We start from the raw sequence: 26716 nt of genomic DNA on the forward strand, positions 1-26716 counted from the left end.
CTGGGAGGACGCTATTAAAAGCCGGACGCTTCCGGTGGAAGGGAGCTGTGGCGGGGCTTGCTGGGATCATGGCGGAGAATCACTGCGAGCTCCTGCCGCCGGCCCGGAGCGGCCTCGGGGCGGGGCTGGGTGGCGGCCTGTGCCGTCGCTGCAGCGCGGGGCTCAGCGCCCTGGCCCAGCGCCCCGGCAGCGTGTCCAAGTGGGTCCGGCTCAACGTCGGCGGCACCTACTTCCTCACCACTCGGCAGACGCTGTGCCGGGACCCGAAATCCTTCCTGTACCGCTTGTGCCAGGCCGACCCCGACCTGGACTCGGACAAGGTGAGGGCCGCGCGGGCCAGCCCGGAAGGTCCTGGCCGTCCCGGCCTGCGGCTACCGCACACGTCCTGCTTCGTGCGGAGGAGACCTCAGCGGGAGCGGGCGACTCTCCTCGGGCTTCGAGCCCCGCGATCCCTTGTCACCAGCTCGTCCCCAGCTTCCCCGGACCCCCTGCTCTGGGAGGGGAGGACGAGGATGGCGCCCTGGAGTCCACTGCCTTGGAGGATCCTGAGTCGCTTCACCCTGGGGTGTCTCTTCCTCGCCCTCTTTGCTTTTCGGTGGAGGAGGCTTCCCAGACCCTGGACTTTGCTGTGATTCTACTTTCTTTTTCTCAGTAGGTTCTTTTGCCCAGGGTGTGTGAACGCCTTCTCTTCTCTGTCCCAGGGTACTTGCTGGCTCTGGAAACAGAACCCTTGCGCTGGTCTGTCCTTTCACATTCTGGACGCTTGAATTAACGCTGGCGCGGGGGTTGACATGGGCGGCCCTTTTTTTCCCCGGTGACTTGCATTTAGAGAGTTGGCGCTCCATCCTCTCCATCCACAGCACGTATCACCCACTCAGCACCTCTTAGAAGATGCGTCCGTAGTGTGTAGTATGATTTTTCGAAGGGAATTTTGCTCATGTTAAGGGTTGCTTTAGGGTTGTCCAGGAAGAGCCAGGTAGGGAATCTTTCAGTCTGTTTTCTAATTAGCTTAGTTTTCTCACTGTCTTCGCCAAAAGACAGGAATTTCCAGGTTAGTTTGCAGCTTGTCTTTCATCAAGCGAAATGCTCATGCTGTTGGGCAGATGGTAATAGAAACCTTTTATTACCTTTATTAAGAGAAGCCGGGGAAGAGTGTCTTGGGAGTTGTGCAGGATTGAAACTTTGAAAAAAAGCCTGTTTGAAGAAGTTGTTACCTGTTTATTCAAGGCAGTTGACAAGCCTTACACTAACTTTGCTGGGTCTGTCAGTTGAGCTTACATGATTGCACTTGGCTTTGTGCCGTGACAGCCAGCATTTGCCATGCATGAGGCTTCCCAGAAAGGCTCGGATCCCTCTTCAAGTTTGAGAAGCCTGACTGAGACCATTCTCAGCATGGCATGACTATGATCAGGAAATGAGAATCTGGAGTTACTGCTAAGGCCGCCTTGCGGGTAGAAATGAGGGTTTGAGATGCCAACACTCCTGTCTCTCCCCACAACTTCCAACTGTTTCCATTGCTCATTTGACCAAGCCCCCTCCTCAGAGAATGGACTCCCAGGAAATGACAGTATAGGCTTTTGTTACCTGTGATTTTCCTTTTATAAGTGTGGGTTTTACTGTTTGGATTTTCTTTTTAAATAGCAGGGCTTAGTGGTCACTCCCTTGCCTTTCTACTCAAGCATTCCTGTTTTGTATGTGAAATTAGATTTTAAATTGCTCTTGTCCATTGGGTTCTTTGAGGCAATGTCTGTCTATTCAGCACTGGAGCACTTGATTCAGAGCTGACTAACTTTAGCTAAGGTGGTTCATCCCTTTCTTTTACAGTTCCTTAAGATTTTGTTAAAAATTATGGGCTGGGCTCGGTGGCTCATGCCTGTAATCTCAACAGTTTGGGAGGCCGAGGCAGGTGGAGCTCGTTGGAAACCAGCCTGGCCAATAAGGTGACACCCGGTCTCTAGTCAAAATACAAAAAATGAGCCGGGCGTGGTGGCGCATGCCTGTAGTCCCAGCTACTCCGGAGGCTGAGGCAGAAGAATCGCTTGAACCCAGAAGGCAGAGGTTGCAGTGAGTCAAGATCACACCACTGCACTCCAGCTTGGACAATAGAGCAAGACTCCGTCTCAAAAAAAAAAAAAAAAAAAAAGCTTTACTGTAGGAGTCAATTCTTTGGGGGAGGGGTAACTAATCTTTCCGAATATATCTGTGTTATACTTGCTCTTTTCATCATCCTCCATTTAACCAGGTTTGATTTCCAAATGGTAAAACTGAAACGCAGAACATGAAGGTAAAGTAGCAGTACAGTCTCTGTCTCATAAAATAGCTGGAGTAGGGGCCAGGCATGGTGGCTCACACCTGTAATCCCAGCACTTTGGGAGGCCGAGGCGGGTGGATCACCGGAGGTCAGGAGTTTCAGACCAGCCTGGCCAACATGACGAAACCCTGCCTCTACTAAAAATACAAAAAAATTAGCTGGGAGTGGTGATGCGTGCCTGTAGTCCCAGCTACTCGGGAAGCTGAGGCAGGACTATCGCTTGAACTGAGAGGTGGAGGTTGCATTGAGCTGAGGTTGCGCCACTGCACTCCACTATGGGTGATAGAGTGAGACTGTCTCAAAAAATAATAATAATTAAATAAACAATAATTGTAGTGAAGAAGGTTAGTTTTAGTGACAGATAATTTGCCAGAAGTGTAGTGCTAATTCATATTAGTCCCAATACTAAAGTGTTTTTCGTCAAATGAGGAAATGTGTAAAATGCGTCATCTTAGTTTTTGTCTCCTGTGGCTCTGATGAAAGAATGTCCCAGGAGATTGCTCCTAATTAAATCCTGAGTGAGGAATCTGAGGAGGAGGGGAAGGGGTGTCAGGAGTGGGAGGCCATTAATTACACGATGGAAGACAAACAGGATGTTGCTTCACCTGCAAAGATCTCGAAGCTCTGACCTCAGAGTTGAGATTCATGAAAGAATATTCCTAGAGTTGGAATTAAGCATGCATGTGGTGGAAGAATCCCTGCCCGGATTATTGGACTAGTGTGGAGTGAGCACCTGGGCTTGCAGAATATGGGGGTCTGGAGAGGAGTTGGATGGCGAGATTTAAGGGGGAGGATTCCCAAGAAACCATAGAAGCTCTGGGTGCCTGAGAGGTTGGGAGAGCACCCCGCTAAAGCATCGTATCTGGTAGGAGGGGAGCTCTTGACAGACGGGTTGTTAGGGAGGGTGGTGAAAGCCACACACATCAAGGGGCTGACCTGCTTATCCTCTGGCCCCACATCTAAGCTTCTGGGCTGTGACTGCCCCCAACCAAGTCCTCAGAACCCAGCTTGGGACCCACCACCCGCCATACTCCATGCTCCCAAGCCCTTACTCTGCTGTCCCAAGGGCCCATGGCTGCCACAAAGTTCTCTTTCTAGACAGCCCGGTGTGAATTCTCACTTCCTCCTGGGACTTCCCCCAGCAGGACTGTGGCTATGTTGTGCATTTCAGCATCTGCTCATCTGCTGCACTGTCATGTTTCTCTTCCATGGTGTCTTTAAGGGCAGGCCAGGTGGAATGTGGCTTCCCAAAGACTCGATTCATTTGGGTTAGGTCTCTTGTACTGCACAATCCCTGGCCCGTAGGCGTTATTGAAAACAAAGTCGAGTTTGTTGTTTCCAGCTAAACCAGCCCCTGCCTGAGTGTGGAGATACTTCAGGAGTTAAAAGGAAACAGGAAACACTACTGCTTTATGGTTGGAAACCACTCAGAAAGAGGAGGATTTGGGGAGGCTTCGGTTCCTGCAGCTGAGGCGGCCCTGGAGAAAACGGCACGTGAACATTTGCCCTTTGAACAGGGCCAGTGTTCTGGCTTGAGGGTTGCACATGTGGTGGCATCAGATGGGTCTTTGAGGGGTGGGGCAGTCAGGGTGCCTCTAACAGTGTACTTGGTGTTGGCAAGACCTCGGGGGTGGAAAGTTATGAAAGGAATTGTTCAGACGGGGCTCAGTGATGCGGTGTGGGCTGGAGTACCGTCTTTGAAGCCGCTTGGCAAGAGAAGTGGGGATCACGTCGAGTGGGGATGGCAGATGATGTTCTGTGTAGCCAGCACTGGTGAGAGCTGTGGCAGCCTCAGTGTGAGGCCGTGAGTGGGTGTGTGCGACGGTGATGGACTTGGTTTCACACTTCAGTTGAGGATGTGGCTCTGAGCATGTTCTTTGCTCTGACCACAAGCCGTCATCTATTCTGGATGTGAGCGATGGTCCCCGCGGTGCTGGGGCCTCCCGGCTCCTTCCCCATTGCAGCAGATGCTGGTCCTCAGCAAACCTGTGCTCACCTCTTTATCAGGTGCCTCATTTGAAGCCCTTTAGACCTTAGGCCATGAGTCAGTGCCATAAATTCCTGAGAAAAGGACTCGCCTCTGGTGATGAAATGGAACATTTCTGATGGGTTCAGTCCTAGCTAGGAAGAATAAAATAAAACACTTTTGAGCCTTTGTGAGAAGAGCTTGTTTCGGGGCACCTGACACGGGCCCGCGGTCTTTGGCCTTCTCGCCTGCAGACCTCAGCGGGTGGCTGGGAGGAAATGCTGTCGCCGCCTGGGCAGTTCCTCTTTCTGGCCCTGCAGGTGCAGCCTTCAGTGGCTGTTGTCCAGCAGGGCAGTGACTAGTCTTGGTGTAGTGGGAGTCAGAAAACTGGCCCACCCGCCTGTTTTTGCAAGTAAAGTTTTACAGGAATGCAGAGATGCCCGTTTGCTTACGGATTGTGTGTGGCCGTTTTTGCTCTGAAAGGTCAAGGTGGAGTGAGGTCTAAAGCCTCGCCAGGGCTGGTCCCCAGTCAGAGAAGAGAGCAGTGGCTGTGATGGGGGCACCTGCTGCCTGGTCTCTCCCCAGCCCTGTCGTTAGCCACCAGGCATCCCAAGGACTCCTTTTCAGACTCTCGTAGGCACTTTGGTTCCTTTAGCAGATCCCCCCTCCACACCCCAAGTCAGCAGTCCCCAGGCATGGTCTTTAAAGCCTGGGGAAGAACCTGCCTGCGTGGCACCATGGGAGGGGTCCTCGTAGTGAAGAGGCCAGTAAGCCGTCTCTCCCCCAGGATGTGCTTGTTCTCCGTGGGCGTCAACTGGGCAGCTCTCCCTGGACTGCAGAGCACCTAGAACATTCTGGCCTGGGGTTGGTGTGATGGAGCATCTTCCTTGGAGTTGGTGAGCCTGGGTTGGACTCCGCCCACCCCGGGCTTGCCTTGTGACTTGGGGTGATTTCGTGTCCCTGTGAGCTGTAGTTTCTTCCTCTGTAAAGTATGGGTGACGTCCTCTCCTGAAGATGACAAATGTGGTACCCCTGCCCCGTACCTGGTACCAGGCCAGTGCAGTCAGGAGAGGCTGTGCCTGGCAATCTTCATTTCATGCTTACACTTGGTTTTTATTTTTAAATATTTATTTATGTATTTGAGATGGAGTCTTGCTCTGTTCCCCAGGCTGGGGTGATTTTGGCTCACGGCAACCGCTGCCTCCCAGGTTCAAGCAATTCTCCTGCCCCAGCCTCCCAAGTAGCTGGGATTATAGGCACGAGCCACCAGCCACCATGTCTGGCTGATTTTTGTATATTCAGTAGAGATGGGGTTTTGCCATGTTGGCCGGGCTGATCTCGAACTCCTGACCTCAGGTCATCTGCCCACCTCGGCCTCCCAAAGTGCTGAAATTACAGATGTGAGTGTACTTTGCTTTTAGAAAGAGTATGCCAAGAACGCTTTTCCCTTCCTGCAGCTGCACTTAATTTCTTTTTTTTTTTTTTTTTTTTTTTTGGAGATGGAGTCTCGCTCTGTCGCCCAGGCTGAAGTGCAGTGGTGTGATCTCGGCTCACTGTAAGCTCCGCCTCCCGGGTTCACACCATTCTCCTATCTCAGCCTCCTGAGTAGCTGGGACTATAGGCACCTGCCACCACGCCCGGCTAATTTTTTTGTATTTTTTAGTAGAGACGGGGTTTCACCGTGTTAGCCAGGATGGTCTCGATTTCCTGACCTCATGATCCGCCTGCCTCAGCCTCCCAAAGTGCTGGGATTACAGGCGTGAGCCACTGCACACAGCCAGCCGCACTTAATTTCTGTTAATGTCCACTTCTGGCCATAGTCAGCCCTGTCAGCTTTTGGTGATGCGCCGGAGGCCCCTGAAGGCAGTGTGTGTGGCCAGGAATGCCTCTCCCCACCAGCGCCCCTGCTGCCACCCAGAGCTCTGGCTGACCCTAGCCGGACAGGCCCCCACAGGGTGTGTCTCCACCTCTGGGTGCTGGACCCTGTGCTGCGGGAAGGGCAGGGCTTCCTGGGCAGCCCCCGAGTTTTCTTGCAAGAAACCTGAGACCACTGCTCCTGAGAGGGCTCCAGTTCCCTCCTGAGAGGGCTCCAGTTCCTGCCGAGCAGAGCAGGACCCTGCAGCGACCTCAGCTTGGCAAGACCCCCCGTGGTGCACCTGACGCATGTTTCTTCCCAGAGAAGCCGCTGGACCTCGTGTGAGGGGCCAGGTCGTGCGTCCACACGTCTGCTTCTCACTAAGCTTTGAGTCATGCATGGGGCATGGACTTCCCAAATTCCAGTTTCTGTGCTGGGTGAGGCCCAGAAGCAATGGAAGGGAGAGGTGGTGGGGAGGCAGCAGGCCTGGCGACCAGGACGCAGGGGCCCCACCCTGCTCTCCGAATCTGGGTGCCTTGGACAAGCCTCCTTGCTCTCTGGCCTCGGTTTCCCCATTAGTAATTGGTGACATCAAAGGCCTCTCGTGGGCCAAAGATACGACACATCTGCATAAAACAAAACAGAAGAGAGAGTAGAGATGAAGGTTTTGTGTGCGAGATTGGATAATTTCAGAGTAAAAACTAAGTATTTCTAATTAGGTTGGTTGCGGATGTTGGTGCACAGAAAATTCTATGCCTTTGCGTCTAGATTTAATTTGGCAGAGTTGGCTCAGGGCACCTCCCTCTCTTGATTTCGTCCCCTCTGGTGGCACGTGTCTCCGAGCGTCGGGATTGACTGAGAGCCGCAGGGCTGACCGAGCCTCTATGTGGAGCTGCGGAAGCTGCGGGAGCTGCGACAGGGGCGGGCGGCAGCAGGGTTATGTTCCCTTTAGAATCTGGCGTGAGAGCCTGGCAGTGTGCACCCTCATTCCTCACTGCTGTTTTTTTTTTTTTTGAGACGGAGCCTCACTGTATCGTCCAGGCTGGAGTGCAATGCACAATGTCGGCTCACTGCAGCGGGGCTCTCGGGTTCAAGCGATTCTCCTGCCTCAGCCTCCCTAGTAGCTGGGATTACAGGCACCCTCCACCATGCCCGGCTAATTTTTGTATTTTTAGTAGAGACAGGGTTTCGCCATGTTGGTCAGGCTGGTGTTGAACTCCTGATCTCAGGTAATTCGCCTGCCTTGGCCTCCCAGAGTTCTGGGATTACAGGCGTAAGCCACCATTCCCAGCCCTTCACTGCCATTTTCAAGGCTGCTGGTTGCATTAGGGATGTGTGCCTGAGAAGCTGGGGGACCCCCATGTTGCCCCTGCTGCTTTGCTGGGCCACAGCATGGATGGTGGAGCGCTGCAGCCGGAGTCTGGTGAGATGAACAGAGTGGCCAGGCTTGTTACCAGACTACTCTGAGCGCTGCTTTCCTGACCAGATGTCCATCTGCGGCTGCCCTGTGGACTTGGGGAGTGGGCAAGCAGTTAGCTGTGTCCGCGGGGTCTTTTCTCCATCTCCTAGGGCTGTGTGTGCCCTGGCTCGGCGCTGCCTCCCATGTGCTCCTGTGTCCAGGGTCACCCTCTCCTCTGTGGTTCGGAAACTGCCCTGCCTGGCCTACGGCTCGTGGCTCCGGCTGAAAGCTGGGACCCCTGGAGATGGGTGGCTCAGCCCAGCCTGCTGGGCCCACTCAAGGCCATCTTGGGCCTGGCCACAAGTAGGTCAGATGCCAATTCAGTGAGATGCAGGGAAGATGAGGGAAATGACTTGTCAAGAAAACAGTCTTAATTATGGCTCTTTTGGCCGGGCGCGGTGGCTCAAGCCTGTAATCCCAGCACTTTGGGAGGCCGAGATGGGTGGATCACGAGGTCAGGAGATCGAGACCATCCTGGCTAACATGGTGAAACCCCGTCTCTACTAAAAATACAAAAAACTAGCCGGGCGAGATGGCGGGCGCCTGTAGTCCCAGCTGCTCCGGAGGCTGAGGTGGAGCTTGCAGTGAGCTGAGATCTGGCCACTGCACTCCAGCCCCATCTCAAAAAAAAAAAAAAAAAAAAAAAAAAAAAAAAATTATGACTCTTTTACAAAAAAAACACCATGAATCTTCCCGAGAATCAAGTGCAGACTATGCTGGTTGTATCAGCCGTGGAAGGCATGGGAAAGCCAGGAAGAAGAGCACCCCCACGCCCGGCCTGCAGCATCTCACTGGCTTCCTGGTCGCCTTTCCTCATCCCAGTCTTAGAGGCGTGACCAGGCCGGGGCATCTTTCCTTCCTTGCGTTGTGGGGGCTTGGTCAGGCACTGCTGCCGGCCTTATGGGCAGCACAGGGGCCCTGCCTAGGTTGGCCCAGGCGCTGTTCTAAACCTCCCCAAGGTGACCTTGCTGCCTTTGTCTCCGTGAGCCTAGGAGTATATCCTGAATTTTGTATGATTTTGTGTTTCCCATTTTCCCGTGTTCCTTAATTTTTTGTTGTTTCTGCATCAGGGTGGAGGCTACCGAGCCACATCCCTAACACCAGCAGTGAGCTGCCAAGGCCCTTGCACATGGGCTGGGCACTGTCGGGGCCTGGGCTGGCGCCAGGAGTAGCCCCCGCATGCACTAGGCCTATCTGGAGCACGTGACTCACTCGAGCGGGAGCACCAAGACCGTGCCTACATGTGTGGAAGCGAGTCAGGCCACAGCAAGACCTGAACCCTGGTGGGATTTGGAGGTCCTGGTTTAAGACCCTGGCACTTCCTGTGGATGTGGAAATCTCCCATTGAAAGAACTCAAAGAGCGCAGTGGTGAGAGCAGCACCTCCACACGCCACTGCCTCCCTGCCCTGGCGCGGATGTCCCTGACCTTCCCCTCTGCCCAGACAGGGCCTGTTTCTGAAGGAACTGCACCAGTTAGAAGGAACCCACGGGAAGAAATGGCCGGAGAGCTATGAGGCCAGCCACAGAGGAGCCAATTTTGGATTTTCCCCCCTAGGGTTCAGCCTGCTGCTCACCCTTCAGCCTCTGGTGCCCCACGGCTCAGCTGGGTTCTAGGGTCTACGTGGTCTCAGGGCAGGCCATGCAGGGCTCTGCAGTGTCACTCTGGGAGAGGGCTGTGGGGGCAGCTGCAGGCCCGGTGTGCCGAGTCCACGGAGTCTGGATGTGTCCTACATGGGCCCAGAGGTTGTAGGACTCAGATAATTGAACCATGTGGGAGGAGTGTAGTGTGGCGGGGGCCCCATATGAAGCCACTGTCCTGGAGGCACCAGGGCGGCGGCGGGGGTGCAGAGCGGCCGGCAGCCTCCCGAATGGCAGGTTCTTGGTAGACGCAGCTGGGGTTCTCTCTGCCCCTCTGCCCTGCAGCCTTGGCTCCCCGTGAGGTTGGCAACAAGCATCTGGACTCCTGGAAGTCTCCGAGGGGCTGCTCCTTTCAAGTCTCTTCCTAACTGGATGCAGGTGGGGTCCCCCGCGGTGCCCAGCCTCCCCGCCCTTGATGGCTGGGTATTTTGCACCCAGGCTGCTGGCCCCTGAGCACAGGGATGGGCTGGAGCCAAGGGCTGCAGGGAAAGCACATCAGGAAGATTCCTGGGGCTTGCGGTTCCCACACAGGTGCATCCAGGGACTTCCTGGTCCCTCTGGGGGGAGTCTGGACCCCAGAGACTGAGACGGGCTGGGTAGAGCCCCCGTGGCCTGAGCCCTCACTGCCGGAGGGCCTCTCTTCAGGCACCCTGAAAAGCTGCCATGGCTCCAGCTAGTGAACTTGGCCTTGCAAAGCTCCACGTCCCCATGTCTGGATATGCCCAACCCTGCTGTTATGGTATCTTTAGGGTGTCGCTTTTCTGGCCAGAAACCCCTCTGGCCAGCAGCACCTTTGTTCAAGTTCTTGTTCTGTGTCCAGGAAGAATGAGCTAGCAGACAAGTGGAGGGTGAACATGACGAAGAGAAGCTTTACCAAGTGTTAGGACAGTGCAGAAGAGATGGCAGGGGCAGCTCCTCTCTGTAGGCAGGTCGGCTCATTCCGTTTGTACCTCAGCAGAGAGGAGGCCCTGGACTGGCTGGCTTCTCTCCACGAGCAGGTCCCCATTGACTTCCCAGCTCTCAGCAGAGAAAGTAGCTTCTCTCTGTAGCTGGTCTTCCAGTTGCCATTTGTCTCTGTCATCCTCGTCCTCTGCCCTGCTCTGGCTGAGGCCAGGGCTCTTACGGACCCCAGAGGGAAGGAAGTGCATGCTAATTGGTTCATGGGCAGGCCCAGAGAACGCACCACAGATCCCCACACTGGTCTGCAGGACTGGCAGCCTGGCCCCAGCCTTCATGCCCTCCCTGGCCTGAAGGTGGGGCCTTACCAGGGACCTGCCCCCTTCTGCCCAGGAATCTGCCTCCTGCTGCTGTTCATGGCGCCTGGGCTTGGCCCCAACTTTGCTCCAAGATCGCAGCAGGCACCAACAACAGGAATAAGCCAGGCAGTGGGATCCCACTGGCACTTCCGAGCCTGCAAGGGCAGAGGGGGCTTCCTGGGCCCCCAAGAGTGCAGGGATGCCTAAGGCTGTGGTTTGGGCAGCTGCAGTTGTGGCCTGCCTGCTCCCTGGAGCAGGAGGCCTGGGTCTGCAGCCATAGTTTGGGTGGGGCAAACCCCAGGGACACAGCCCCAGGCAGCCCCACACAGATCCTCCTCCTGAGGCCCAGGAACCTGACACCTTCAGTGGGGTGGGTGCAATGGCTGTGCCACTGGCCATGTCCACAAACCAGGTTCCACTCTCACTACCCGCCCTAGGCCCCCAAAGAAGCACAGCCCCAGCTCTGCATCGGGGCCCCTCTCTACCCAACCATGCTGCTCTCCTGCCATGCTGAGGGAAGCGGGCTGTGGTGTGGGAAGCAGGGTCTGTTCGCCTCCTCCCTGTTCCCTCCCTGCTGCAGCAGGTATCACGTGATGGTAGCGGCTGCACCAGTTGGCCTACTGCTGGCATCACTGCACTGGGCCAGGTGTGGCCAGACTGAGGTCAGGGGTACCTTCAAAGCATCAGCCACAAAAGCTGCCTCCTACAGGGGATGTTCAATGGAAAAGTCAGCCCCGCCCAGTGGCACGAGTTGCCAAGACACGGTGGACTGCCCCCGCCTGCCCGTCTCGAGGCCGAGCCCAGTGCCAGCACGCCCAGTGCCCTGCCAGCTCCTTGGATCTGTCTGTGTTCCTCTGTCCTGCCATGTGGTTTCCACCGATGGCCGTCTCCTCCCCGCCCTCCTTCCAGCCTTCATCCTTCCAGTTGCAGGACTGGGGCTGCCTCGTGTGTCTGGGGGCACCCAGCATGCTTCCTTCTCCTCTTGCACCAGCCCAGGGGCCAAGAAGTGCACGGTGGGTTGTCCTGGTCTAGAGGTCACGGCTCAGTGCCCAGGTCCTGCCACAGGCTGGGTGCCCTGGCGCTCATGGTGGCCCTGAGCTACATGAGCTGGTCTCCTCCACATTTTGCTCATAAAGAAACTGAGGCCTGGGGTGGCCTGGCCTTGAGCTGCAGTCTGACCACTGAGGCCAGGCCTGGAGGCCTCCATGGCTGAGAGGGGGGCTTTCTGGGGTTGTCCGGGGCAGAGGCGAGCCTCCCCACACTATCTGATCTTTCCTGACCTCCCACCAGCAGTCTGTCGAGGGAGCACTGAGCCATGAATGATTCCTGAGCTGAGTGGTGTGCGGATGTCACGCGGCCACCATTCTCTCCGTATGGGGGTGGGGAGGGGAGGAACCCTGGACTCGGGTGGCAGCACTGGCCACCTTGCCAGACCTGGACCCCTTTGTGGGAAATGGGGGCCATTTTTTACCAGTTGGGCAGGACCACCCAGTGTCCTCTTCCCGGGAGCTGGCCTGTGGCCCTGGCCCTTGCTTGAGAGCTGTGGAGTCTGGAGGGTTGAGGAAAGGCAGGGACAAGCCCAGGAGGCAGGGCCTGTGGGGTGGGCAGCTCTGGCTTGAGTGTTCTTGGGGGGGGTGGAGGAGGAGGATGGGGTCAGGTCTGTGTGGAGTTGAGGTCAACTTAAGGAGGAGTAGGGGGGCCATTGAGGCTCCAGGTCCAGCACCCCCATGCCCGGAGCCCTAATTGATTTTATCTCAGCCGCAAAACTCAGTTTCGTTCCTCTGATCTAAGAGCAGGTTTTTACAGGTTTGCAGTGGTGGACTTTGGGGAAAATCTCTTGAAACCACTAGGTCTTAGCACCCAAATGGCAGAATTTGTCCATGGATGAAAATAGGGTCCTAGCACGGCCCTGTGCTTTGTGGTGGAGACACCTTCGGCCTCCCCGTATCGCCGAACTTGGCATTCCCGTGGCCAGCACCTGCCCAAGGCCCCACGGGAGCCCCTCTGGGGAGGGGGCTGCTCCTGCCCTGACTGGGGTGTGGGGTGGCTTCTCGCCGCTGCTTGGCCCTGGGCCATGTCCGGGAGGCGGCCCGGTGTTTCTGAATGAAGGTCTCAGCTCCCCGCCCTCCAGGGCACCCGCAGGCACCAGCCCCTGTGGGAGTGGCTCACAGGTGGGAGCAGGACTGGGGGAGGCAGGAGCTGCCCCAGCAGAGCCACATCGAAGGTCTGAGTCCGCGTGGAAGATGGGCCGTGCCGGCTTCGCAGTCCTCCCCGTCAGATGTGTAGCCGACAAGCAGGCCTGGGTCTGGATAAGGTGACAGAAACTGCCTCTTCTGTCTCCCCAACGGGGACTGCCTGGGGTGCTTGGGCGCCCGTCCTGTGCTCACAGCCAGGCCACTGGGCCTCTAGTACTTGGTGGAAAGGGCTGCCAGGTGTGATGTGTGGGGCACCCCGGGCCTCAGAGGGCGTCTGCCCACATTGAGGTGACCGTGGTAGCAGCAGGGGCAGTGCCTCTCAGGGGCCCCCCACCCAGGTGCGTGAGGACACCTTCCGAGGGGTCTGTTTGTAAACATCTCGGCCTCCGTGAGCACTGAGCCGGGGCGAGGGCTGTGTGTGGTGAGTGATGATCTCGGGGAAAGCCCTGGATGCTGTTGAGTGGAGGTCACTGTGGGCCTCCCTCGCTGCTGGCTCGGGGCCTGTTGGCAGCTGCGCCTGCTGCAAGGTGCCCTCTCCACCCCTGGCAGGGAGCCCCTGTCACCCTGACCCCCAGTCCTGGATGTCGGCCAGGGAGGACCTGGGCACAAGGAGGGCAGGCCCAGGCTGGTGGCCATCAGGGGTGTCCTTCAGAGGCTGAGCCCTAGGCCCCTGCCCTGCCCGCGAGGGCATCCCAGGGAGAGGGTCTGGGTGAGGTTTTCGTGTGTGTTTTCCTAGAGGTCTTGCAGTTGTGAGGACAGAGGTCCAGGGCACAGTGGCCTTACCTTGGAGTACATAGAGCCAGGCTGTCTCCATATGGAGAGACTTAAACTCACTTAGACCTGGGATGGTGGCTGGTCAGGGTTAGGCTGTAGGCGGCAGGACGTGGCCACACCGTCAGGGGTTTCCTGAGATGCCGCAGGCTCAGGTCTGTTGGGGAGAGGCCTGGGTCACCTGGTGCCTCTGAAGCCTCCTGATGTGACCGGGCCTTGGTGGACCTGCAGGAACTGTCGGCTTCTCACGGAGGACTCACCGTGCTCTGCTCTCTTTAGGATGAAACAGGTGCCTATTTAATCGACAGAGACCCCACCTATTTTGGGCCCGTGCTGAACTACCTGAGACATGGCAAGCTGGTGATTAACAAAGACCTCGCAGAGGAAGGTAAGCCGACTTTTGAGCACAGGTGCCTTAGCTTTGGGGGCAAGGGCCCAACGAAGGTGCCACGGGCTCCACTTAAGACACAGATGCCTGCAGCCTGGACCCCCAGGGAGGAGCAGGCCCTGTACTGTGAAGCTGGGGCCCACGTTCTGGTGCTGAGGCCATGGGCAGGCACAGCTGCCGGACACGGAGGCCTGGGGACCCTGTGGCTGTGGGGTCCTCCCCGGCTGCAGCTCCTTGGAGGGCTCCCTCTGTGCAGGCTCCAGCTGGCGACACAAAGGGGCGAGGGGCTCCTCCCTGCTGTGACTGAGGTGGTCTGAGCAGGTGTGTGAGACATGCCCGGTGATGCCCATGGTGTGCCTCAGGGCCCTGGTTCCCTGGCCTGCTCTCCCTCAAGGACAGCCCAAGGGTAGTATCCCTGTGCCATCACCTGGACTGTGCCTGCTGCTGCCAGCTGCCGTGTTCCATTCTGAGTGGTGGTGGTGCAGGGACAGCACCCACACGCGTTGGGCCCAGGCTGGCCTGCCTGTGTGCTGTAGTGCTGGCTTGGCTCAGAACAGCCCGAGGCCTTGCCATGAAGACTGAGGGTTTCTGGGCACCTGCGTGCGGGCGTGGCCCTGCTCCCCGGCGTCCGTGTCTGTGCATCGGTCTGTACTGGGCAGCGTCTCACTCCCTTTTTGCTCTGGGTCTCTGGGCCTCGGCATCTGCCTGCCTCCTCCGAGTTCACGCAGGGCGCAGGGTGACGGGAGCTGTGGCCTAGCCCTGCCCCCGCTCTGAGGCTGTGACCCACGCTGCCCACTCCTGTCTCTTTGGCAGGCAATGTCTTTCATATGCGCGCTCTCTGGTCGCCTGGGCAGCCCCTTGTGTTCTGCCGTGGAGCCGTTTGAGTCCAGGCTTCACTTTATCTCAATCTGCCCCTAGTGGGATTGGCTCAGAAATGGGCGCTAGACACAAACCACCTGGGCTCGCTGGCCCACCTCTGACACGGCCACTCGCCCTCGGTGCTGGAGAAGGGGGCTGTGCGAGACTCATGCAGGGCCGGGAAGCCTGTGACTCTGAGGCTCTCGTCCCTATCCTGCGTGGCCCTGTTCTATGTAGGTGGCTGGGTGTTGTCCTGAGCTGCCATGTCCCATGTGTGGGTTCCTCTGGAGACCACCCATGAGGAAGCCCTGAGGCTGGACCTGTGGAATCTGCTCTTAAGGCTGTTAAGGAGGTGTGCAGTCCCTAAATGCAGCACATTACGGATGGCAGTCTTTGGGAAGAGCTGGAAGTGACCCTCTCAGCCAGCCACAGTCTTCCCTTTGAATGGGGTAAACTGAGGTGCCAGGTGACTGAGACATATGCACAAGGCTGCAGGCCTGAGCCCCACACAGCACCCCACCCAGTGGCGTGGCCGTGAGCAGGTTCCCAGCAGGAAGTGTTGGCCTCCAGGCTTGGAGGGAAAATGCCAGATTCCACCCCTTGCATGCCGTGGCTTCAGTTTAGGCATGCACTGAGCTGCATGTAACCAGCGACTCCATACCTGGTGGGCCACTGGAGGTCGCTCGAGGTTGCCTAGGGTGACCTGAGCTGGAGGTATTTAGTCCACACGTCGGCCCTCTTGCCACGACCCCTCCACCCATCATCCCGGGAACCCTGCAGGGCTAACGTGTCTGCAGGAAACCTGTTAGGATGGGTCCTGAGCAGCTCCCGCTGGCCCGAGTCATAGGTCCTCATTGCAGGAGATTCTTTGGTTTCGTTTGGTTTAGTAAAGACAATTTATTTTTCTTTATTCCAGGAGTGTTGGAGGAAGCCGAATTTTACAATATCACCTCATTAATAAAACTTGTAAAGGACAAAATTAGAGAACGAGACAGCAAAACATCACAGGTAAGAAAAATAAGTGAGGCTAGAAGCTTTTATGGCTGGTGTGAAGGAACGGCTCCCTCTTACTCCCCCGATCGGCTGCCTCCCACATGAGTCCTGCAGTCTGGGGCTCTCCTGCCCTGAGACCCTTGTCCTCTGTCACCACCCCAGTGCCCGCCAGCTCCGTCTACCAGCCTCGCCCCAGGGTCCCTTGAAGGATCCGTTCAGCCTGCCTGGCCCAGCCTCTGGGAGCCCCCAAAGGATGGTTGTAAGGGAGTTGGGCATGGGAGACATGTGGAGGGAAGGAGGGCCCCATGAGGGCTGGTCGGGGAGACCCTGAGGTGGATGGCATCTGGTAGTGAGCAGAGGGTGCCAAGGGCCTGCAGCTAGCATGACTGGAGGGAGACAGCATGTGGATCTGCACAGGCGTCAGAAGGACCTTGGTTTTACTGGGAAGAGGGCTGGGTCGCCACAGACAGACCTCTCACACCTAGCGCAGCCCTTCTGCAGCCCTGGGAGCCCAGGTTGTTGGTGGGCTGTGCCCAGTACCTCCTGTGGAGGGGCCACTGCTGGGCCTTGGGCATCAGTCTTGTCCCTGAGAGCTGAGCCCGCCCCTGCCCCAGCTTAGCATCCTTGGGAAGGCACCGGGAGTGGGTGTGGGCCACGCTGTGGCTGCAACTGCCATCGGAAGTCTCAGTCCGCTTAGAGCCCTGGGCCCTGTGCAGAGACTCCTAGCCTGGCCGATCAGGGCTGCTGGCCACCTAGTGACATGCCCAGTTCCCCCTCCTGCTGGAGTTCCCTGGGCACCACTGAGGGATCTGGAGGGGCTCCTTGTCTGTGGGGCAGGAGCTGTGTCCCACACCCTGGGTCACCTTGTCCAGCCTGCCTTTTTCCCTGTTGTGTGACCGGGCTGTGTGGGTGCTCCCTGCCTCAGTCTATCTGCCCGTATGACGCAGGTGGGTGAGAAATGGTGCAGGTGGGAGAGTCCTTGCAGTCCAGTCTTGCTGTGACACACAGTAGCATCTTACTGTCTTCCAAAAGAAGGCACTCGGTTGTGTGACCTCGAGGCCACTGTGTGCCTTTGTCACTCATACATCCCTGGCATGAGTCACCATCTTAAGGTCAAGGACCAAGGATCCCTGAACCCTTTCTCACTGCTATGTTTCCATCCAGCCCTGTCTGCAGCCGGAGTCCTCTGTAATGACTGTGTCTGGGACATGGGGCCGCCCTGCCCACTGGGGAGCAGCTCCATGCAGGCGGGCGGCCCTGGTGGCTCACCATCACTTCCAGGACCACAGCTGTCTAGAGGGGCACAGCAAGCGTGCCAGGCAGGGGGAGGATTAGGAGGTAGATGGAGTTTTGGGAAGCAGCTCAGCCTTGGGGAGGCTCGAGTCCAGGCTGCTGCGCAAGTTCAGGAGCCTCTTCTGGTAGCCGGGAGTGAGCTTTGTCTGCCACTGGCTCTCAGGGCCCTGCCTGCCAGAGCCTTTCCTGACCAGTGAATTCAGGGCTGCGTGGTTCCTGCGTGTGGAGCAGAAACGGACGCTCTCGTGTCGTCATGTCGAGCCACAGGTGCTCGTGGGATTTCAGGAACATGACTCATTTTATTTTGGAACTTAGAAATAGAAATATTTTTGGAGGCGAACGAGGAAGCAGAAAACAGCAGCTGTTCGGGCCGCGTGTTTTGCTTTTGTGGATGTGCTCAGGGTTGTTTTGGGCCTCGTGCCCTGTGCTGAGAACTGGAGAGTGAACCTCAGCCTCCCTGGGTCACCTGGGCTGGGGCTGCAGGCAGCAGCGGGACATGGGTGGCCCGCCCTTACTTGTGCCCATTGTTCTTGCAGGTGCCTGTGAAGCATGTGTACCGCGTGCTGCAGTGCCAGGAGGAGGAGCTCACGCAGATGGTGTCCACCATGTCTGACGGCTGGAAGTTTGAGCAGGTGAGGGGCCGTGGCCAGACTGGCGGCAGCCATGCTGCAGCTGACCTTGTACTCACAATGGCTCAGGGCTCAGTGTTCCTGGAAATGCAGACTTCGCTGCTGGTGTCTTCCTGCAGTTCTGGGGGTGATCACAACAGTGACCTGCGCCCTGTTTCCACTGGAGGAGCCGTGGGAGTTCGAGTGTGGTGGGCAGAGGTGTATCAGGCTCTGCCCTGTACCTTTCCCTCCTCCCTGGCCTACCTCTTCTTCCCAGCGCTGTACTTTCTTCACATCACCTGGCACCTCTGTGTGACCAGGGAATTGGTGTCCCCAGAGCCTCCTGGCCAGCCCACCACTCAGTGCACGCCCCCGTCCCCCACAGCTCACTCCAGTGAAGCATATGGAGGCCCTGATGCCCTTTCCAGGCTGCCTCCCTTCCTGCCTGTGCTGGAAGGTGCTGCCAGGCCCCCGTGCCTTCTTTCCGCCTGGTTTTGCCAAGCTGTGGCGTGTAGGGTCTGATGGGTCTGTGCAGGGCGTGCCTTCTTCAGCAGCTTCCATGGGAGCCTCCTGAGTGCTGCATGGGCCACTCTGCTGTGGCCTTGTGGCTTGTCATCGGGGACCTCAGGACACAGGAGGCATGGCCTCTGAGCGGCGGACCCTTGCCCACGGCCTGGCTGCCACTGTTCCTGGTGCTAGGCAGACACTGAGGGTGGGGACAGTGACCTTGCCAAGCCTTCCCTGTCCTAAGAGTTTCCTCTGTCACTTGCTTCTGTCTGGGGCAGATTCTGTCCACGACCCAGTGGCCCTGCCAGGTTGTGGGAGTGACAGGCTCAGCCAGTGTCCCTCTGAATGAAAGCTACCTTTTCCTTTGAGTCTTTCAAAATAATCACATTGTAGGGTACTCGGACCCCCCCCTTAAAATGTCACTAAAGACATTTGCATCCCACCGTCCACCCTGGACCCCTAGGCTGGGGGCCGGGGTAACTGTGGGTCTCTGTGCTGACAGGGCAGCTGACCAGCAGCCTGGGCCTTGCCCTGCACTGGTGGCTGCATGTTTCTCATGCTCTGACCTCACCAGAATCGTGCCAGAGCCTCCCATGGGAACAGAAATCTCCACTACTGGGTGAGCCCCACCTCCCCGTTGTCAAGGGGCCCTGGGAAGCTGTGTCAGCAGCTCGGGGTCCGTGAACAGGGCTATCCCCATGTGGCACCTGTGCTCTTCTGCAGCTGTCTTGTGACTTTTCTGGCTGGGAGGGAGCGATGTGTCTTGCCCGTAGTGGGCACCTCCCTCCCAGGGCGGCTTCAGGTCTTTGCCCTCAGCGCTTCTGGGTGGATTCCAAACCCATTGCAAAGAATGGGTGTCTTCCCCCTTCCTTGATTATGACCTGCTTGGCACACTTCATCCCTTGGCGACCCCTTCTCCCAGTTCATGTAGGGAAGCTGCTGGGCTGACCAGCTGCCCCAGCTCTGGGGTGGGACCCTGCGGGGTGCTGGGAGGTGGCCAGACCGGACCTAGGGTCCCCAGTGGTCAGCAGGGGATTGTGAACAAGGCTTGGAAGTGGCTGGTGTGCCTGTGAGGACACAGGGGCTCCGGTGGGCATGGCCATGAGTGCTCCCAGGGGTACCCTTAGCTGCTCGGGCCCATGCCAGCACCCCTGTGGCCGCCTCACTGGGCTGGGTCCACTGTTGCCCACTGGGTCAGCCGCCAGCGGCACAGGAACAGCAGGTAACTGCGGGTTGCTCTCCCGGCCATTGGTCCGACTGTGCAGGTCATAGGGAGGCCAAACTGTGAGTGCCACCCAGCTGCTTTTTGGCTTGGTGGTGTGCTGCTGGCATGCCTATTGTGATTTGCGTATTGCATTTTAATTTTCCGTTTAAAAGCACAGAAGTGCCTAGGGGCCCAGGTTAGCCAGCCATGGGCCAGATGCCTGGCCAGAGAGACAGGTTGGCCCTGGACCTGCATGGCCTGGCCTGCCTGGTCACCCGGAGGGAGGAAGGTTGGAGTGGCCCAAGGGTGTGCCCAGCAGGCTGCAGCAGACCCACCCTGGCCGAACTCCTGGGCAGCACAGCTCCTCCAGCGGCTTTTGGTCCAGTCAGCGGGCCCCAGGCTCTTCCCTCCAGGCTATCAGAGCCGCCCTCCACTCCCCTCCCGCTGCCCCTCTCCCTCCACCCCAGCTCAGGGACCCTTCTGCGCCCCCTCCCCCTGGGGCAGTGGCCCCTTTCGTCCCAGCTGGAAGCGCCAAGGAAAGCTCAGGGTCCTCACAGAGGAAGAGCTTGCCCCATGCCATTGCCGTGGTGTAGGGGTGCCGCATGTGTGCTCGTGCAGGTGTTCTGGGGCTTTGTTTTCCATCCATTTCCTCAAGCGTCAGCAGTCTTTGCTGTGGCTTTCGTGGTGGCAGGCATGTCCTGAGCCTGGGCCGGTCAGCCTGGCTGCGTCTCTCTCAGGCTTCAGTGGGCTGCATCTCAGGCTGTGTCTTCCCTTGCAGCTGGTCAGCATCGGCTCCTCTTACAACTATGGGAACGAAGACCAGGCAGAGTTCCTCTGTGTGGTGTCCAAGGAGCTGCACAACACCCCGTACGGTACGGCCAGTGAGCCCAGCGAGAAGGCCAAGGTGAGAGCTGGGACGGCCCCGGCCTAGGGCAGGCTTGGGTAGGAAGGCTCTTGCCCTCTCAGAGCTTCCTCCTTTCCTGCCATTCTCATCAAGCCCCCAGTGTCTGCTCCGGTGGCCTTGCTGACTGGTCGGACGCATGGTCTCCCATGGGACAGGGTCTCTCAACACAGGCTCCCAGTAAGCCCCTGCGGCCTCCCAGCCTGCACGCAGAGCTGCTCCTGGAAGGGGCCCCTGGGCCTACTGCAGGGGCCGTGCTTTTAGGAATGCCACTGAGGGCTGTGTTTCAGGGGACCCAGGGTCCTCTGTTCCCAGGGCACAGCCTCTGCTGTGTGAGTGAGGACTTGGAACGCTGAGGTCTGGCTGTCATAGGGATCTGGGCCCATCCCTGAGTGCAGGGACATAGGGGTCCAGTTGTCGTGGTGGGGGTCTGGGCCATCCCTCAGTGCAGGGGTGGGCAGCCTGGCTCAGCCACTGTCTAGGCCTCATTTTTGTTGAGAGGAGGGTGTCCTGCAGGCCCTGGGATTCTCAGGCTGCACAGAGTGGGCCCTGTGTGGCACCCAGCCTGGCAGCACTGGCGCAGACTCCGCGGGGGTTCAGGCCCTTCTGTTTTCTGTGGGGCAGGCAGCTGGGGTGAAATGCAGGGACCCCTGCCTCATTTGCTTTCAGGTTGGCCCCGTGGCCCTGCCCACAGGTGACCCATTCTGGTGGCATTTCCTCTGGGCACATTCTTAAGGTTGAGGCTCCAAGATGGACAAATGTGACCATCTGAGCAGAATCCGGCCTTGGCCTGGGCCAGCTCCACCTGGCAGGACTCCCGGACCTCAGAGCCAGGTGGTGGCTGGAGAGCCCTTGGCTGGGGTCTGCATGGTCTGGGAGAGCCTGGGTGGTGGGGCAGGCTCTGTGGGGAGCCAGCCTGGGGGTGAAGGCTCGGGGCATTGGCAAAGGGTGTTGAGTGGGTGCCATGAGAGGCCAGAACCGGAAGGTTTTTAACTGGTGGCATTAAACCAGGGACACCTGGGCAACTGCAGACTCTTGGCTGGGGGCCTCTGGCTGGCCACCAGCAGCCCAGGACTGTCCCTGTGAGCCTCTCCGAGTCGGCCTTTGGAGGTATGCCCTTGGGAACAGAGGGGCGGGGCCACCAAGCATGTCTCCTGGAGGCCTGTGGCCTGGTCACTGCAGTTTTTCCACCACGGGCGACTGTCCTGGCCCAGAGCCTCCCTTGCTGGCCGCCCGTTGCCCTCTTGCAGTGGGCAGAGGGCAGTCCTGCTCCACCACTGTTCCTCGAGGCCGGGGCAGTGTAGGGCTAGGACAGGCCCTGGCTCGCGACAGCCAGGGTGGAAGCTGGGGCTCCACTGCCAGGCTTGGAGATGTTCTTCCATGTGAGTCTCAGGCCTAGGAGGCGACCCCTGGAGCTCCGTCACAGGGAGGCACTTCTCTTCCTCTTGGAGCTGTCACAGGGCTCTTTTCTAAATGGTTTTATTTTTAGAAGTTTTTTATTTCTGAGCTGAGTTTTTATGACCAAGCTCCCCTGGGCTCCTATCCCTCAGGTGGCTTGGCAGCTGCAGAAAGGACACGCTCTGTACTGTGAGGAAGCTCCAGGCATGACCCCAAATCCATTTGTGGTTGAGAATGTGGCCCTATTTCGTTTTCCAAAAATACCTGCTCTGAAGTGGGGCAGCTGTGGTGGTTTCTTGATGGGGGTGGTGTCAGCAGTGCCCCGGAGGCAGAGCTCAGGCCAGGGCCTCAGGTGGCTGTGGGGAATTGCGGGGGCCACAGCTGGGGGACCGCGATGGGGGCACCTGAGTCTGGCTGGGCCGCGCAGGGCCGCATGGTCTGCAGGCCCTCGTCCCTAGTGTCCCTGCAGCATGTGTGGCCTGGTGCTGCTGGGCAGCTGTCCACACTTCAGTCAGCAGTGGCAGGAGCAAGGAGTTGCACTTGTTGCAGGTGAAGGTGGTCCACACATGAGCATACCTGCTTCCCACGCCAGCCCCTCAAGAACTTGTTAGAAGGACGCGCAGAGCTCACAGAGCGCTTGGACTCGGGGCTGCTGTTTATTCCCAAGGAACAGAGAGAGACAGGTTCAGATCAGCAAGGGCAGGCGCCTGGGCAGAGCCCAGGGTCTCCCCCAGAGTCGAGCAGTGCCCGGGTGGCTGACGAGGGGGTTTTTGATGTTTTTGGGGCTCCATTCCATAGCCACGCTTGATGGGTGGGTCCACCGCCTGCCACCATGGCTGATCCCAGTCTTACCTCCTGTCACCCAGGGCCCCACCCTCTCTCCTGCAGCAGTGGGGCCAATGCAGTGGGGTCCAGAGAGCCCAGGCAGCAGAGGGCCTCCTATCAGGCTGAGATCTGTGAGCTAGCGCCGTCTGCCAGGAGTGGGGCCGGAGGCCAGGCACCTCTGGACAGGGTTCAGCCCCTCAGCATGTGGTGGGACAGGAGCAGCCCCAGATCATGAGATGCAGCTGCCTCACACAGGGAAGTTTCACCTCTGAGATGTGGCAGAGCCCCTGAGCCTGTGTATCTCTTCATGGCTTGGCCTCGCTGGAGGGTCACCGGGCGTGGGGGTTTGGGCCCGGGGCAGCCGCCCACCCGCACTGTCCTGACAGCCTGTCTTCTCCCCTACTGCACGCTGCACGCTGCCAGAGTGACGACGAGGACGAGGGGCACCCAGGGAGTGGCTCAGATTAAGTGTGAATGTCATGGTGAGCTCCGTGGCCTCCTTGACCCCATGGCCCCAGCTGACCCTTGCTGCAGACCCTCCCTGTGTGTCTGTCTCTGCCCCGTAGTTGACAAGAGCCCTCCACACTCCACACCAGCTGTAGATCCGCAATAGCACTGTCCTGGGGGGCGGTGGGGCTGTTGCTGTTGGGGCAGACGCCCAGGGGCAGTATTGTGGCGTTTGTTGGGATAACTGGAGGGTGCCTGTGTCAGGCCAGGCTGTGAACGTCAGTAGTCGCGCATACAAGAGCCCCTCCTGGAGGCTGGGCAGGGAGTGCCACTCCTGCTGGCAGCCCTAGTGACCTTGTCTGGCTCAGGCCACAGGCTCAGGGCCAAGGGGTCAGGACCAGTGCAGCAGACAGCAGACCCCGATCTCAGCTGCCAAAGCCTGCGGCATCCCTGCTGCGCTCAAGCCTCCCAGACCAGCGTGTCTTGCAAACTCCTCAGCCACCCGTGCCTGCCTTCCTGTGGGGGTGCCTGGCCATGGGGTACAGTCTCAAGGGCCCCCTGGTTGGTGTCTGCAGTTGGGCCTTCCTGTGGAAGATGGCCTAGGGCGAGAGTGTGTCCAGAAGACGTGGGTCTCACCCCAGGCTCTGTCTAGAATAGCTAGTGCTGCCCCTGGCCGGTCTTGGGAGGGTGAAGGACAGCACTTTGGCTGCAGGTCTCCAGGGGGGTCTCCTGCCCTCATCAGGAGGGAGCTGTTGGGGCTCCCGGATGCTTGGATGCCACGCTGCTTGTGGCCTGTCCACTGCGCTGCTTAGTTTTACATGGGGCTGGTGGGGGCTTGGGAGCTGCACTGTCTCCCTGAGTCAACTCCAGACATCCCAGTAAACTTGGGCCAGGGAGGGATGTGCTGGCCTGCGGAATGGGCTCCTCCAAGGCACTGGAGAGTGAGTGGGAGCCTCGAGCTGGAAGTGGCCCAGGGCACTGAGCCTCGGGTGCACCATTGGGGGTGGAGTATTGGAGTCAGGCTGAGCAGCTCAGGGGACATGGCCTCCGGGAGCCTTCGGAACAAGGCTGGGGCAGCATGCACCTCTCACTACTGCCCTCTTTCTGGTCAGTGCAGCATGGCAGTGACCTCTGGGAGGCTGTGCCCAGCGAGGGCTCGGGCATTGCTGCCCCACCCGGTGTTTCACAGCCCTCACGTGACACATGGAGACAGCCGTTGTGGACCACGCACAGTGAAGCTGGCTGGCTCCGAAGCTCCCTGCTCGGGAGCGTGGGCTGGTTTCCCCTCCACCTGGTCTCTGGGGCTGCCGTGGCTCATTTTGGGAGCTCAGCTCAGCAGCATTGACCAGCTCCTGAGCCTGTTCTCGGGAGCCCAGGCCGACTTGGGGGTGGCCTCGGGGGGTTCCTGGATGCTGGTGAGGAAAGTAGGGAGGGTACCCCGAGGAAGAGTTTTGAGGAGGTCAGAGGGTGGGGAGGGCAGGGGCCGAGGAGCGGTGGACTCTTCAGGGCTGCTGTGGTCCAGATGAGGAGGGGTCCCCACAGCGTGATCTGCACTTGGGGTAGGCCTCTGAGGGCTGGGGTGTTCCATGGGGCAGCTGGGAGGGGCCGGCACACGAGGTGGACTGGCCAGGCTGAGGTGCAGGGCTGAGGGCTTGGGCGAGGGGCATCTCCAGGAGGGTCTGGGTGTCTGGGGTGGGGGCTGCAGTGGGCATAGAGGAACAGAGGAAGACACTTAATCGGGGAGCGGGGACTGCTGAGGGACCCACGGGCCAAGTTGCACTTCATGTCTGAAACCCAGGACTGAGTGGGCTGAGAGGGCCAGGAGTCAGCACCTTTGGGTGGGCCTGGGAGAGGCTGCCGTGCACAGTGAGCACTTCCTGTGTGGGGCCTGGGGATGTGCCGGTCACCCCGGTGAAGGTCCTGGGCCTGCCAGCTGAGTCCCCAAGAGCCTGGCCGGTGCTGCTGGGTTCTCAGGGTCCCCCAAGCTGACCCCAGGCCTGTGGGCTCTGTTCTCTAGAGCAGGCGCCTGGTCAGGGCCACCTCCCTAGCCCAGGGCCCAAGTTCTCATTTTATGCATTTGGTGTTTTTCAGATTTTGCAAGAACGAGGTTCAAGGATGTAAGGGACATAGTATTGACAGCTGAAGAAATGATTTACGTTTTTCCAAGATGTAATGAACTGCCATGTCCAGGAAGCTTGGCTGTGAGAAGAAACCTGCTTTTGATCATTTTTCTAGAGATCTGGGTGTGAATCCTTTTTTGCCTCTGAGGTGGGTGGTGAGAGACGGGCCCAGCTGTCCCAAGGCCAGACGTCCCCAGGTGGGGGGAGCGCAGCGGCTGGGTGGGCACTGCCGCTCGGGGGGGCCTCGATCTGTTTTTTCCAAGTGCCACATGGGACTGAGACAGACGCTCCCAGTCAGTCCGCTCAATACTGAAGATGGTGTGAAGGAAGCGTTCTTGGTGCTACACAGTCTGGAAAAGCAGCCTGGGCTTCACTGGCAGGAAGCGGCCGCAGCCGCATCGGTGTCCAGCGCGTCGTGGCCTCTGGTCCAACCGCCAGGCCCTAGTCTCGGTCAGGGAGTCTGCTCTGCCTCCCAGGCGGGATCGCCGGTTTCTCTCAACCTCGCAGAGCTCCTGACAAAGGCGGCTTCTACGTCGTCACTACGTCCCGGTATCATTCCGAGGCTGGGCCTTCTTCTGACACAGGCTCCAACCCCGCCTGACCAAGCCTGGGATAGTCAAGGCTTCTCAATTTGTATTTTCCAGGCGAGAGAACTTTGTACCCCTTTTCCGTGTGGATAGACTCCCCAGTGTTTATACTCTGGAAATGCCCACAGGGCTTGCTGCGTGCAGACTGATCTGTTCTACCCGTTAGCATGAGGTAGCAGTGTCGCCTCGTCCCTCCCGCTGCGGGCTCACGGGGAGCTGGCACCTGTCAGTGCCTTGTTGCGCCTGGCATAGAGGTTGAGCTGGAGGCCTGTCCACTGGCTTCTGCAGCTGAAAGTCTGGGTCACGGTGAAAATTCGGGATGTTTACAGAGCATCACAAATGCCTCTCTCTCGCCGTTCTCTCATTTTCTTTGTATAACTATGCAGCCTTCCCTCTCTTTCTGGGATGTTTGGGACTTCACTCGACCTGCACGGGCTCCGCCCGACATGCCGTGGGAGCTGCTGGGATTCCTTTAGAAACCGCTGCCCGCATGCTTTGAAAACAGACCTTTCTCAGCTGGCTGTGGGGACCTATCAGAGTCTGGGGACCTGGCGTGCAGGGCAGGCTCCAAGCGCTTTGCTTCTGGACCTCAGGCTTCCCAAGGGGCGCTGTGCAGACTGACCACCGGCCTCCCGCCTGCAGGTCAGAGGCTCTGACACTGTCTGGTTTCCAATGCTTCTGGAGACTTCCTGCCTAGGCCTCTTCCTCTTCTTTGCCAGTCACCTGATTAACCAGTTCTCCAGCATTAGGACTTACCTCCTCGTTTTTGTAAGGTCTCTTGTATGTTGTTAAATGTTTGGCTTAAACAATTTATAAAAGCCTTTCTAGAAGGCAGACTTAGCCACGGTCGACCCTGTCCTCTCCAGCAGAGCCCGGGAGGAAGACGGCCGCTGGGGCTCCTGGGCATCCTCTCTGGGGAGCTGCTGGCCGCTTAGCGTTGTTTGACTTTTGACCTTGACATAGTAGATAGGCTTGTGGTTTTTTTAATTTAAAGATATTAAGACTTAATTCACTAAAATTTATTCTAAGGGGATATTTATACTTTTATACTTTTTTAGGTATTGTATTTTATCAGCTTACAGTTTAATGCCTAAGTTTCCCCTGAAAATAGCAAATAAAACTGTGTATTTATGAA

At 58.2% G+C, this 26716-nt stretch overlaps 1 protein-coding gene across 1 annotated transcript; it reads left to right on the plus strand.

The window, feature by feature from the left end:
- KCTD5 (potassium channel tetramerization domain containing 5) lies at positions 1-26716 on the plus strand. The gene is made up of 6 exons (XM_030924695.1): positions 1-320; positions 13732-13840; positions 15615-15706; positions 17521-17616; positions 20082-20207; positions 24966-26716. Exons 1-6 carry the CDS (start codon positions 69-71, stop codon positions 24993-24995), a joined length of 705 nt encoding a protein of 234 aa, XP_030780555.1. The 5' UTR covers positions 1-68; the 3' UTR covers positions 24996-26716.

Source organism: Rhinopithecus roxellana, chromosome 20 (assembly GCF_007565055.1).
Source record: "Rhinopithecus roxellana isolate Shanxi Qingling chromosome 20, ASM756505v1, whole genome shotgun sequence".
NCBI lineage: Eukaryota > Metazoa > Chordata > Mammalia > Primates > Cercopithecidae > Rhinopithecus > Rhinopithecus roxellana.

What these genes read in the sequence shown, in the direction of transcription:
- KCTD5 (XM_030924695.1), top strand. Translation starts at nt 69, where the DNA reads ATGGCGGAGAATCACTGCGAGCTCCTGCCGCCGGCCCGGAGCGGCCTC. An exon ending in CAAAGACCTCGCAGAGGAAG is followed by an intron (nt 13,841 to 15,614) that starts GTAAGCCGACTT and finishes TCTTTATTCCAG; the next exon opens with GAGTGTTGGAGGAAGCCGAA. An exon ending in GAGACAGCAAAACATCACAG is followed by an intron (nt 15,707 to 17,520) that starts GTAAGAAAAATA and finishes TTGTTCTTGCAG; the next exon opens with GTGCCTGTGAAGCATGTGTA.